This window comes from Balaenoptera acutorostrata, chromosome 1 (genome assembly GCF_949987535.1).
Source record: "Balaenoptera acutorostrata chromosome 1, mBalAcu1.1, whole genome shotgun sequence".
NCBI classification, from domain to species: Eukaryota; Metazoa; Chordata; class Mammalia; order Artiodactyla; family Balaenopteridae; genus Balaenoptera; species Balaenoptera acutorostrata.
In genome coordinates this window covers 154,644,733-154,659,069 of record NC_080064.1, presented here as the reverse complement: position 1 = coordinate 154,659,069, position 14,337 = coordinate 154,644,733, and the positions used below count along the sequence as shown (strand labels likewise).

General features: G+C 45.5%; 1 protein-coding gene across 7 annotated transcripts in view; it reads right to left on the bottom strand.

The window, feature by feature from the left end:
- Positions 1–14,337, bottom strand: part of LAMB3 (laminin subunit beta 3) — a 164,743-nt gene that overhangs the window by 22,382 nt on the left and 128,024 nt on the right. For all 7 annotated transcript variants that reach the window (XM_057541778.1, XM_057541790.1, XM_057541772.1 and 4 more), the window contains 2 exons: positions 4,600–4,714; positions 4,011–4,084 (listed from right to left, as the gene is read on the bottom strand). In XM_057541778.1, the coding sequence (XP_057397761.1) occupies positions 4,011–4,084; positions 4,600–4,714 (189 nt within the window). The remainder of the gene's footprint in view (positions 1–4,010; positions 4,085–4,599; positions 4,715–14,337) is intronic.

The window sequence follows — 14,337 nt, the reverse complement described above, 5'->3', positions numbered from 1 at the left end:
CTGTATCAATTTACATTCTCACCAACAGTGCAAGAGGGTTCCCTTTTCACCACACCCTTTGCAGCATTTATTGTTTCTAGATTTTTTGATAATGGCCTTTCTGATCAGCGTGAGGTGATACCTCATTGTAGTTTTGATTTGCATTTCTCTAATGATTAATGATGTTGAGCACCCTTTCATGTGTTTGTTGGCAATCTTTATATCTTCTTTGGAGAAATGTCTTTTTAGGTCTTCCACCCATTTTTTAATTGGATTGTATTTTTTTTGATATTGAGCTCCATGAGCTGTTTATATATTTTGGAGATTAATCCTTTGTCTGTTGTTTCATTTGCAAATATTTTCTCCCATTCTGAGGGTTGTCTTTTTGTCCTGTTTATGGTCTCCTTTGCTGTGCAAAAGTTTTTAAGTTTAATTAAGTCCTATTTATTTATTTTTGTTTTTATTTCCATTACTCTAGGAGGTGGGTCAAAAAAGATCTTGCTGGGGCTTCCCTGGTGGCGCAGTGGTTGAGAATCTGCCTGCCAATGCAGGGCACACAGGTTCGAGCCCTGGTCTGGGAGGATCCCACATGCCGCGGAGCACCTGGGCCCGTGAGCCACGATTGCTGAGCCTGCGCGTCTGGAGCCTGTGCTCCACAACAAGAGAGGCCGCGATGGTGAGAGGCCTGTGCACCGTGATGAAGAGTGGCCCCCGCTTGCCACAACTACAGAAAGCCCTCGCACAGAAACGAAGACCCAACACAGCCAAAAATAAATAAATAAATAAATTAAAAAAAAAAAATCTTGCTGTAGTTTATGTCAGAGTGTTTTTCCTATGTTTTCCTCTAAGAGTTTTATAGTGTCTGGTCTTACATTTAGGTCTTTAATCCATTTGGAGTTTATTTTTGTGTATGGTGTTAGGTAGTGTTCTAATTTCATTCTTTTACATGTAGCTGTCCAGTTTTCCCAGCACCACTTATTGAAGAGGCTGTCTTTTCTCTTTTGTATGTTCTTGCCTCCTTTGTCATAAATTAGGTGACTATATGTATGTGCGTTTATCTCTGGGCATTCCATCCTGTACCATTCATCTATATTTCTGTTTTTGTGCCAGTACCATACTGTCTTGATTACTGTTGCTTTGTGGTATAGTTTGAAGTCGGGGAGCCTGATTCCTCCAACTCCATTTTTCTTTCTCAAGATTGCTTTGGCTATTAGGGGTCTTTTGTGTTTCCATACGAACTGTAAGATTTTTTGTTCTAATTCTGTGAAAAATGCCATTGGTAGTTTGATGATAGGGATTGCATTGAATCTGTAGATTGCTTTGGGTAGTACAGTCATTTTCACAATATTGATTCTTCCAATCCAAGAACATGGTACCTCTCTCCATCTGTCTGTGTCATCTTTGATTCCTTTCATCAGTGTTTTATAGATTTCTGAGTACAAGTCTTTCATCTCCTTAGGCAGGTTTATTCCTAGGTATTTTATTCCGTTTGTTGCAGTGGTAAATGGGAGTATTTCCTCAACAGATGCAGAAAAAGCTTTTGACAAAATTCAACACCTATTTATGATAAAAACTCTCCAGATAATGATCATAGAGGGAACCTACCTCAAGATAATAAGGGCCATATATGACAAACCCACTGCAAGCATAATACTCAATGGTGACAAGCTGAAAGCATTTCCTCTAAGATCAGGAACAAGACAAGGATGTCCACTCTCACAACTCTTATTCAACATAGTTTTGGAAGTCCTAGCCACCAAAATCAGAGAAGAAAAAGAAATAAAAGGAATGCAAATTGGAAAAGAAGAAGTAAAACTGTCATTGTTTGCAGATGACATGATACTATACGTAGATAATCTTAAAGGTGCCACCAGAAAACTAGTAGAACTAATCAATGAATTTGGTAAGGTTGCAGGATACAAAATTTCTGCCCACTATTCTTGAATAAATCTGAACTGCTGACCATGGCTGAAGAGGCCATGCTCTTGGGCCCTGCTCCCTCACCCCGTCTCATGCCATTGTGCACCTCCATTTCCTCAAGCCCTCAGTCACATTCCCTCTTCAGAGCCTTTGTTCACGTTGTTTCTTCTGCTTGGAATGCTCCTCCCCCTCGTGGGTTCCTTCATATCTTTTGTTCTCAGCTTAAATGTCACTTCCTCACAGAGATTTTTTTTATACCTATCTAATGTGCATTCTTCTGCCCACACTCTGCCCACCCCACTCCATCATTTCCTATTCCAGGATCTTATTTGTTTCCTTCGTAAATGTCACACAATTTCCAATTATTTATTTGTTGGTTTCCTGCTTTTTATTTTCATCCTACCAGACCAGGGTTTCCCAAACTTGACACTGTTAATATTTGGAGGTGAATAATTCCTTGCCATGGGGTCAGTCCTGGTCATTTTAGGATGCTTAGCGGCAACCCTGGCCTCTTCTCACTAGATGTCAATAGCATACTGACAGTTGTGACAACCAAAAATTTGTCTATAAACTGCCAAATATCCCCTGCTTGAGAAGCACTACAGTAAACCATAGACCCCCTTGTCTATCTGTTTTTTTTTTTTTTTCTTGGCCATACTGCACGGCTTGCGGGATCTTAGTTCCCCAACCAGGGATTGAACATGTGCCCTCTTCAGTGGTGCAGCGGAAGCACAGAGTCCTAACTACTGGACCACCAGGGAATTCCCCCACCTTGTCTATCTTGTTCACAGTGTACCCCCAGCATCTAGCACATAGTAGGCAGTTGGTACATCTGTTGAATGAATAGATGAATCTTTCACCTACTTTCCTCCCTCCCCATTTACATCTGTAAACTCATCTCTCGTCAATTTGTAACCTTCCACATCCCTACCTCTCACTGCCGTATACACATTTGCCCCACCAGACCCTACGTGCATTCCTTTGCCCCCTCCCCCAATTATATACCTTCTTGCCTCTTGCCTCCTGGCCTTTGCACTTTGCTGTTCTCTTTGCCTGGAATGAACTTAACCTTCACCTGGATATTACTGGCCTAGGCAGTTTCATCTTCCCCGGGTGTATTCTCTGATCCACTCCCCCAAAGACAGATCAAGCTGGATGTCCCCTTCCCGGGCTCCCCAGCACCTCTTATTACCAACATCAGAGCACACAACCCACTGTCTTGCTACTGGTTCTTTGACTTCCCTACATATACCAAAGCAACTTGAGGATCGTGATCTAGTTCTAGTCATCTTTTTTAACAGCATATAATCAATGTTCAATATGTGTGTAGCAAGAATGGACAAATAAATGAATGGGTGAGTGATGACAAAGCAATGAGACTACCAGTATCCATCCAAATGAATGTTGCCCTTAGAAGTTGTCACTGTTAGAGACTGGGCATTTGTTCAAGTGGCACTAGAATGTCTCAAAATACTTTTGACCTATTCTTGAGGCAAGGTTCTTAGAGCAACTTCCTCAGTCACATAGGATATTAGGAAAAGGAAAAGGAAAAAAAAAAAGACCTGTCAGTAATGAATGAAAATGTTCCCTCCAAAAGGCATATCTCCAAAGGCTAGTCTAAAAGCAGAGTCTGAGAAGTAATAGCACTGAATGAGCAGATTGCTCCAAAAGCACATCTTACATGTGGATGGGCCAGTTCTTGACTGTTTGTTAAACTCAATTTCATCAGCAAAGTTATTAAAACAGAGTATACCAAGAAAACACAACTGTATAATAAGTGGCCAGGCTTTGTACAATTGGTCTTGGCAGAGCTGAATAAATTAGATGGGCTAAGGGTGGGGGATGCAAAGAGGGAGAGGATATATAAACACTACACAGCCAAGACAGGGAACGTGGAGGCACCACTGTTCTCCCGTAAGTGGTACCTCTGCTGTCACCATGCTACAGGCTCAGGGTAAGTGTCGTCCCAGCCTGGGGAAGGGAGGCCCACCCAGCATGTGGTACCATCACCTCCAGCCTGAGGAGACAAGGACCCTGTGCTCCCCATGAGTCCACGCCCACATAGCCCAGAGTCCCCCTCTCCTAACCACTGCCATGCCCAGGAAACACACCTTAAAATCCATCATGAGGTCTTGAAGCTGGAATTTCCTGTCTAGGTCCAGCTGCAGAGAGACAGGGCTCACATCTGGAAAGACAAAACATAGAAACTTTAGAGCAGAGTATTTCTACCTTTCCAGGCTCTAGGAAATCAGAAACTCTCTAACCTTGATTTTCCAATTTCCCTCTCAGAGAGAAGTGGTACCAGTATGTTTCTACTTACTATCACCTATTCAAGATTCTATCTCTTCTTGGCCAAACTTCCTTCCCACCATCACTTGATGCCCCTAAAACCTTCAACTCCTCTGTTCAACACCAATCTGTTCCCAAAGCTCAGTTCCTTCAGCAAGCCCACTGTGACTAAGTAGAATGAAATTAAGGCATTTCTCTCTCTTCTGACCCTTTCATTAACCTCCAATAAATTCTTCTACCTACAGCATCTGAAAGACCTCAAATACAAAGAGAGAAGGTTCTGATTGTCAACCACCCACATCCCACTACCATAAGAAAGCCCTGGGAACCCCAAAGGGCTCCCGGGCACCCTCCCCATCCTGTGGGAGCCTCCATATGTTTGGGCCCCTGAAGGCTGTGGCAGGTCCTTACCATTCTGTGACTGCCACCAGCGCATGGGGCCCGAGGACGAGATCACATTCTCCACTCGGTGACTGTTGTAATTGTGAGGCAACCTTGAGTCACACTTGCAGCATTTCATCTGCCACTGTGGGACAAGGAGATGCCAGAGACTCAGAGGTGGGACCAGTGAGAATTCTCCCCTTGTATCCTGAGAGCCCAGAGCATTCTCTCCATGGAAATGCTACCCTTGGGGATCCATTGATTTCATTAATACACTTGGAAGGATCAACCTCTCAAAACAAGGTTACTGTTCATCTTTTCATTTAAGTCCTTTGGGTCCCCCCCTTAACACATAGCTAAGTAAATAGTAAATAGAGGTTGTGATTGGGAAAGTGGTATGAGGTGGTAGAGAAAAACTAATTTTCGTATGTGACATTGCTCCAAAGAGAAATTTGAAAAGGGTGCTAAGAGCAAAAAGAAGAAAGAAAGAGAAGCTCACATTAATTTAACATCTGCTATGTGCTATGTGTAGGCTAGAGAGTTTTATAGCTCATCTCACTTAATTCTGGCAGCCTGGGGAAAGTCAAGTTTCTAAGGGTTAGGAAGAGGGGACTGGAAAAATGAACAAGGGAATTTGGGGTTCCAGTCCTAGCTCTCCTCTGTAAATTGAGTGGAGATTTAAGTAGAGTCATTCAATCATTCAACAAATATTTATTGAGCACATACTACATGCTGCACCCTGCTCTGGGTTGAGTTATAATAGTGAACAAAACAAAGACCCAGCCCTCAGGAAGCCAACATTCTAGTAACGTTAGATGACCTCAAAGGCCTTCCAGCACTGACATCAGGGACTTGAGGATCTTTCCCAGGTTTGGCATCCCCTACCCACAGGAGAGAAACCTAGGGTCTCCAAACAGATGGATCTCTGTAGGCAGGTGTCCCAAGGCCAAGAAGACATAGGGCAGAGGAAGTCTGCAGTCCTGGGGCTGAAGGCAGAGGCTCTTCCCCATGAAGATCTGGGTCAAAGTGGGCAGCCAAGAAGGAAACAGCCTCACTGGGGAAGTCTCCCCGAAATCTCACCTTCCCTGGCCTGCCCATGCTCTGGAGGGAGACAAGAGACAGAACTGAACCCCATGGGCTCCAGAGCAGGGCAGAGATGACCAAGAAAAAGAACACAACCAGAGAACATGGCCCTTGTTCTTTCAGTTTGTACATATGTGCGCAAATATGTGTGCACGTGTGCACACGCGCACACCTCACAGAGACACCATGACCTTACCCCAGGTCCCTCATGCAACACACATGAAACCTATTTTCTCTGAGTAACCATGGTCCCAAACCTTGTGCCCAGGAGAAAGAACACTGTTCAGAGGGCTCCCAATTGACCCACATGTAAAAGCAAGGCTTGGACGAGAACCTCCCTGACCTGTGAGTTCCTTTGGGTAGGGACCAGTGTACCTCCCCACACCTCCTGCCTCTGCTTTCCCCTAAGCCTCCACCCACCAGAGCCAGGGGAAAGCTCAGGCAGCCTTCTCTGAGGCCTTCTAGCCCCTGAACCTCTGCCCTGTCCAGGGAAGCCACTAAGCTAAGGAAGCCGATGTTCAGAACGAGTGATGTCTGCTGAACTGGTGAAGTTGACAGCTCAGTCCCAGAGGGATTAAGTTAACACGCTGAGTCTGTGCCTTGAGTTATAGAAACTCCTCACCCAACACCGCTCTTCCCCCTGCGCCGTTGACAAAGCCTGGAACAGTGGAGGATGCAAGAGGGGAGTCAGGAGTCCTGGCTCTGTGAGCCTCTGCTTCCCACCCCACTTTGCAGCTCCCACCTCCAATCTGCAAAACAAGAGGATTGTCACCCTTCCTGGTACTTGGAGGTGTCCTCATCATGTCCCAAAGTGCTTTATTAAACAATAATTTTTGGTATGATACAAATGAACTTATTTACGAAACAGAAACAGACTCAGACATAGAAAACAAACTTATGGTTACCAGAGAGGAAGGAGGGGAAGGGATAAATTAGGAGTTTGGGATTAGCAGATACAAACTACTCTATATAAAATAGATAAACAACAAGGTCCTGCTGTACAGCACAGGGAACTATAGTCAATCTCTTATAAAAATAAAATATAATAAACTATAATGGAAAAGAATACGAAAAAGAATTAAAAATGATTATGAAATATAAAAAAACAATATTGGGGGGATGTTCAATGCTCTTATAATGGCTGGCACATATGCTTTATATAAAACAGCACCCACTGTCCATCCCTTGCCCTGCTACACTTTTCTTCATAGTACTATCTCCACTTGACATATTGTTCATTTACTGTCAATTTATTTGCTCACAGTGTTTGTTTACTGTCTGCCTCCCCCTGTGAGAATGTAGACTCCATGAGGGCAGAACTTACTTTCCTTTATGCTGTATCCCAGTGCTTAGCAAAGTGCCCAGCACTTAGTAGGCCCTCTATAAATACTTTTTGAATGAATAGTAAATGCTCAGTAAAGGCTAGCATTTTCATTTACATTAATACTAGACTCTCCCTTCCTGGGAGTTTAAAAGGAGGGATGAGGGAGTGAGGAGGTGACAAACATCAGTATTAAGTGATTGGAGCACTTACCATGTGCCAGGTACTGTATCAGGAGTTTCTGTGCAATAACTTATTTAAGCCTCACAACCACCCTACGTGGTAATATTATTCCCATTTCACATGTGAGAAAGCTGAGGCTTCAAGAGGCTATGTGACTTTCCTGTTGATTGATAGCCAGTGCCAGCACCAGCACCAGACAGGATCCCTCCCTACCTCTTTCTCTTCTTCTCCTCCACCCCTCCCATCTCCACCCCTTCCTTACTCTTCTCTTTCTCTCTCCCTCCCTCCTTCTCTGTCATCCTCTCATTTCCACTAGGAAACCACCTGGGTGCACAGACATTGTGGGAAACACGGTAAAGGGTGACAATCTCTGTCTCACCCAAAGGGCTTGGTCTGACCCTGAGGCTGACCATGGCCTAGCCTCAGACAGAGAAAGCACTTTGAGAAGCAAGCTGACTTGTCAGGCTAACCTAGTTCAGTTAACTTGGAGACTGCAGATGTGTCAGTGGCTAAAATAAATACCTGAGCACTTAAAATAATCCTGTCTGGGCAAAAGACGCCTCTTGCTGGAATCTGAGTCTCCTCCAGAATCCTATTTTGGTCCCTGGCAGCAAGCATGCCCTTCTCCCCATTCTGGCCAGCCTCTCAGAGGCAAACTTTTCCACTCCCCAACCTCCATCTGCACTCAGCACATGTCCTGCAGAGAGACAAGGGCCAGCTGCCTTCTGGCGACCTGTCACCAGAGACCCCCCTGCTCTGTTGGGAACTGATCTCAGCCTGTTCCCTGGCCAGGAGAATGCCAGAAACAAGGCTCTTTTTTTCCCCCTGGGCCATGGGACACAGGAGCTGGAACAACTCAACCTGGGACTGGGGAAATGCCGTTGATATTCCCAAATGATGCAATATTATGTACCATTAAAAAGACTGTTGAGAGAAAGATTTTCATTGCATGGGGGAAATGCTTACATTATAATGTTTTATGAAAAAAATTATCATGTGCTCTGAAAAACAGTTGGGCATAAGCTTGTATACATGTCATGATCACAAATATATATTCTTGAAGGAATAGAAAATATGTGGAAGGAAATACACCAATATATTAGGTTGAACCAAATGAAATGGTTGATATTCAGCCATCTTGACCAACAAAAATGGCAACTGCATACAGTTTAACCTAATATCTCTGGGAAATGGCATTACGGGTAACTTTTTTTCTTTGTTCTTTTTTAATAAAAAATTTTAAACTTTAATGCCTTGGATTATATATTAACTTTTATATTCAGGCATTATTGTAAAGCAAAACAAACTAAAAAGGCACAGGGTACTCAGCATGGGCTTGTTACCCTGCCTCCACCCTGTCTTCACAGTCAGTCGGGGGTACCCCACGCCTTCTCCACCTGCCTTCCACGTGCACAGACAATGATGGAGGGATCAGATGGCCTCATGAGCTTAACATCTACGTGCCGCTTATCACAGTAACATAGCTAAAGGAGGGATTATCTCAATCCTCAGAGACAGGCTAAGCCATAAGGCTTGGGACAGGTATTTTAAGTAGCTCTGCTTGTCAATCAGCTAGAGGGATGGAGGCCTGAAATAGTGCAGCTTATGGCAGAAGCCCACATGAAGGCAAGTTGCCAATTTCTTCCCTCTCTTCTCTGGGCCTCAGTTTCCCTTCCTATTTTATTCTTGTATGTCTATAGGTAGTATGTGTATAAGAGTGTGTGTGTGTGTGTGTGTGTGTGTTTCTCAACATGAGGCTCCTCCTTTCATATGTGTTACATTCCTCTGTCTCTCCCAGCTGCAGCTGCCTCTCTCTCTGGGGTCATTTGGCCAGCATCCCCCTGGCTGTGCTACTTCAGAGACACAGCATTATTATCCATTCATCCTGTCAGGCTTCCAGCCAGTTTGGCTCCTGCTTCCCTCAGTCTGGAAAGACTGGACCTTTTCCCTTATCCTGGAGCTTTCTAGAAGCTCAGCAGTCTGGCTGGAAGACAAACCCTCCCAGAGAGCTATGGGAGAGGCAAAGGAGAGAGCAAGAGCCAGTGGGAGCCTGAATCACAGTGGAGAGGGTGGAAAAAGGAAAGCAATGCAAATCAAAGCTCTGTGCCTTAGCAGAACATGGAGCTAATTCTGGGGGGAAATAGGAAAACAGGCTCTGGTTATACGTGGTCCAACTCCCTCCCACAAGCAAGTCAGAGACTGCCTGTGTCTATCTAAGGAGCTGTAGTCAGGGTCATGGCTGCCAGCCAGGGCCAAAAGAAAGCCAGCACCAAAAAAAGAAAAAAAAAAAAAAATGCAGCTGCCTACAAGAAAGACATTCCCTCCACTTCACCTTCCTCATTGGTAAAATGCAGGGGTGGGATGAGATAATAAAGTTCCTTCTTGTTTTAACATGCTATTACAATTCTCCCCCACTCCAGCTTATCTGCTCAGAGGTTAAAGATACTCCAAACAACAATGCAAAAGAAGCAAGAGAAAATAGGACATTGGCCAAACACTGTACTAGAGAAACACTCTTCCCAGAAAAGTGGGCAGGGGAAGAGGGGACCCTCAGACCTTGGTCAGCAAGGCTTCCATTAGACAGCACTATGATCCACAAGCCTTCCCATTTCTATGTCAATGGATATTGCCAGCAAATTTTAAAAATCAAGACCTGTTGTGGTGCCAGGTGGGAGGAGGTGCCCAGTGCTAGGAGGCACTGTCATGAAGTAACATCTTGACCAAAGCCTTAACTCAGCAGAGCCCTTATCTCCATCTAAACTAAATTTAGATAGCTCAATTCTAAAGCTGATGACAGAGATGATGAATACCACACACCCCAAAATTACACTGCACCAGGCTCTGTCCTGAGCACTATACATACCTTATCTCATTTTATGCTTCCAAAATCTCTGAGGTAGGTATATTATATTAAATGGTGGGTATCCTCATTTGACAGATTAGGAAAGCAAGTCTTAGAGAAGCTAAGAAATGTGTCCAAATCCACAGGGCTAGGAAGAGAAGAAGGAGGGATTCCTCTCCCAGGCTCTCTGCCTCCAAACCTTCTCATCGTACTCTGCTTCAAGGGACACAGCAGTCACGTGGCAACCATGGGAAATTGCAGGGACTAGAGTTGGTTTTCAGGATGTTCCCTCTCTTCTCCCCTAGTAAGGGCAGCCTCACCCTCAGCCCAGACTTCTGCAGAAACAGAATTATCCCCCTAGACCTGATTGCAGAGAGTTGGTTTGCATTCCTGGACCTCTGAAAACTCTACGAGTGACAATGATTCCTATAGCCCCTGAGAGCAAAGAAGCAAGGTAGGTCTGCAAGACACTGCCCAGAGAGCTTCTAGGGACCTGACCCAAGGAGCAAGGTGGTGAGAAGCCAGGCCAGCAAAGTCGTGAGGCCACCCAGATTTGTGTCCAGGTTTCCATCTCACTTTTCCACTCTCTTCCCTCCTTTTAACCCCACAAGCCACAATCCCCAACCCATAACAACCAGGACCCAAAAATCTCACATTCCACACCCCATATTTTGCTCCCCTCTGATAGCAACTCTTTCTCTAAGTGTTCCTTTTCATTTTCTTCTATCCTCTCAAAACGTACTCATTCTGGGTCTTATTCTCTTAGGGCCCTTTGCAAAAGCCACAGCTAATTTTCTGATAAGCAAACCCTTCCTGAAATATAAATGATGCTAGATTAACAAGATGCCTTTCCCAAGGGTGTCTGCATTTTAAACAAAGAGCTCAATGATGTTTCATCCAAAAGAATAAATCCCCAATGGTAGGAGCTTTGAAAGTTTCATACATGCTAAGAACTTCTGGGAAATAGGAGGGCAGATATTTTGGTCAGAGACAGGCTCAAAGTCCTCTGTGAGCGGAGGACAAGGACCTCAGGATGGATATGAATGCATCCTCACATCCTCACATCCTCTGCCTACACATTAGCCATGCAAAACGTCAAGAAAACAGATGACTTTCAAACACAGAAAGGCAGTGGTTGTCGGGGTGTGTGCCTGTGGGTGTGAGTGTGCTTCTGTGCATGTGTGTGTGTGTGTGTGTGTGTGTGTGTGTGGAGGAGGGGACGTCAACTGGCTACTGCTCCTTAGCTTGTTTCTAAGAGATAAAAATGACAGCTGTTTGGTTTACACAGCTAATTAACCTGAGGAATGCACTGTGTAAGACTGTTATTAAGGCAGCTGGGTAATTAAGTTTTTCCCCCAGAAAGGGAGGGACTGGGGGATAAATAAAGCATTTAAGGGAACAGACACAACATTGGAGAAGACATTGTCAGGAGCAGAAATCAGGGCTGGAAAACTTCCAGGTGAAACCCACTGGTTCCCAAGGAGCGTGCACCAGCCCAGAGATGACCGAAGGTCATGGCTCAGCCCCTGCCAGCACCCACCTGACAGAGACGATGGCCAACCCTCAGGGTCACATACAGCCCAGCCAGAAGTTGCCAGAGATGTTAGAGCTGTACAAACAAAGGCTGACTAACCCAACTCCTTCATTTCATGAATGGGGAAATGATGGTCTAGACAGAAACCATGACCTTCTTGAGGTCATGTTCCTATTCTAAGTGTCAGAGCCAGGACCAGACCTAGAGAGTCTTCACCCCCAGTCGGGTGATTTCATTAACCACGACCACTTCCAGATTTCCCAGCAGCCCACTGCAAATCAGATGGGCAGCGGTCGCCTTGGAAGCAGAAAGTGGGCTGGCCCAAGGGCAGTTTGATTTCAATAAGTATGCGAGTGTGTATCCTGATCCAGGAAGAAACACTCAGGAGCATGATTCACAGATGCAGAGGCCCCTGCGTGCAGACACAGGTCCCCGGGAGGTGGGGAGAGGGGGATGGGACATTTAGCATCTTCCAGACACCAGCCCAGTGGTCACTTGGCTCCTTCCTTTATACAGTCCTCACAACAACTGTTGGAAGTGGGTGCTGTCATTACTCCTATTTTTCAAATGAAGAACTAAGGCTCAGAGGAAGCACGGACAAGAATGAGGGCAGAGAGACATCACAGACATTTTCATCCATGCCTTGGGTTTTAGGGAAAAATGGTGCAGTGAGTTTACTCCGAGGTTACCTAGGAGCTGGAAGAGAGAGAGCCAGGGGGCATGGTGGGACTGCAGCCTCGGGCCATTTTGATAAAGACCAGCCTGGGTTCAAGCCTGGACAGTTAACGAGTAGTCAAGGCAGGTAGGCCCAGAAGGGCAAAGCTGGGTTGGGGTGGGCGCACAAGGCAAAGCTGGCTGAGTCGTATGTCCATTGTAAAGGCTGCAATATGGACCCAAAACCCATAGAAGCAGGGCCTCAAGGACAATAGGATTGAGCCAGTGAGACAAAATTAGGCAGAAGAGGTGACATGCTAACAGGCTAAGATTGACCCACAAGAAAGGAGCCGCACTCTGAGATCAGGAGCTGGGAGAGACAATTTTTGAACAGGAAGGAGTCCCCACTGCTCCTGAGTTTCTTCAGGGTTGGCAGGGGGCAGCGAGCAATGCTAAAATGTCCAAGAGTCATAAATCCCTAATGCACTTACATTCACGCCATACCAGTAGACAGGCAGGCAGCAGGTGCTGGGTGATTTTTACTGGGCTCAGGGCTCACCATGTCACCTCTGCATGAAAATAGAACAGAGGCAGTAACCAGAGGCTATGACTTAAGGAAGGTATGTATATGGAGGTGGGAGCTGGTAGAGAGGGATGCAGGGGGATTGAAGGGGCAGGCCCTAGGAATGCACCTCTGCACCATGCCACCTTCCCTTCCAGCTGGGGCTGGCCACTGCACCTCCATCTCTAACTACTCAGAAAACTCAATACCTATGTGTTTCCATCAGAAGTTTGGGGGTCCCAGCACACACCCAAACTTTCCCAATAGCTCACGGGGATAATAAGAGCCACCTCATGGAGTATTGTGAAAATTAATTGAGATAATTTATATAAAACTCTTAGTATAGTGACTAATACATATAATATGTGCTTAATAAGTTATAGTTACTATAATATCATTTAATAATAAAATAAACTTAAAAACTGAAATTGGAACTCATCAGAGTTAAATCTGGATTCCTAATTTTCATCACACAGCTGCCCCTGCACCAAGTGAGGGTTCAGGGTACACCTGTATAGAGGAGTATCTGTGCCTTTAGCGTGTGTCTTCACTGCTGGCAACCAGTGGCCTCTAGGTGGTTAGGTAGGGAAGGGAGAAGGAAAGAGAAATCAGAAAAGGCAGAGAGGAGACAGGTGGGGGAGAAAAGTTGGTTCTCAGCAGGCAGCTCATTCCCAAAGAAAACTGGAGCAAAGAGAGACCCTAAAGACCATTTCTCTAACACTCATTCATGAAAGAGGAAAGCAAGACTTAGAGAGGGGTAATATTTTGCCCACGATCGCACCACAAGTTAGTGGCAGACCTGGGGCTACACACTGCACTCAAGATGCCCTATCCTCCACTCTTGCAAGAGGTTACATGGATTTATTCCCCCTTACAGAAAAAGGAAAAAAAGAACCAATGCTTCTCAACTTTCACAGCACCAAAATAACTGAGATTTATCCATCCCCATGCTTGCAAAAGTCTAGACTTCTCTTTTGCAAGCATCCAGTTTTTCTCTCAAGGGGCTGCTTAAGAGCAAGGGAAGCAGTTGGCTCCCTGGGGCATTTGAGAGAGGCAGAGGGCAGGTCAGGATGAAGCCAAAAGCCCAGCCTAGAGGGAAAGAGGCTGTCCAGACAGGGCTGTGGCCGAGGAACATCCCAACACAGGGGCCTATGATCTCTCCTTGCTTCCCAGCCCAGAAGACGGATCAGCCCAAGGAAGGGAATCAGCAGAGGACTCCCTGAAAATTTTAGACATGGCTCAGTGGCACAAGATTGGAGGGTGTGTGGGAAGGCAGCAACTAAAACCATTCTGTTGCCTGGAAAGCTCAATACTGCCAGGTCCCCTGATGCTTGTGGAGTAATCTGGGCTCACAGGGAGGACTCGCCTGATGCTGGCCATCTTACCCAACACTGTCAAATGGGCTTTCCCACATCCAAGTGGGTGAGATGCAGAAACCACAGTCATCTCTGCTCAGCACCTCCAAAGCCACTATACAGTACCACCTATGATTAAAAAGTGGCCAAAAGAACACTGGGGACTGGAAAGGCAGTGAGGCCAGAGATGGGATCAGATACCATCTCCATAGTCCTGAGGACAAGGACCACCCA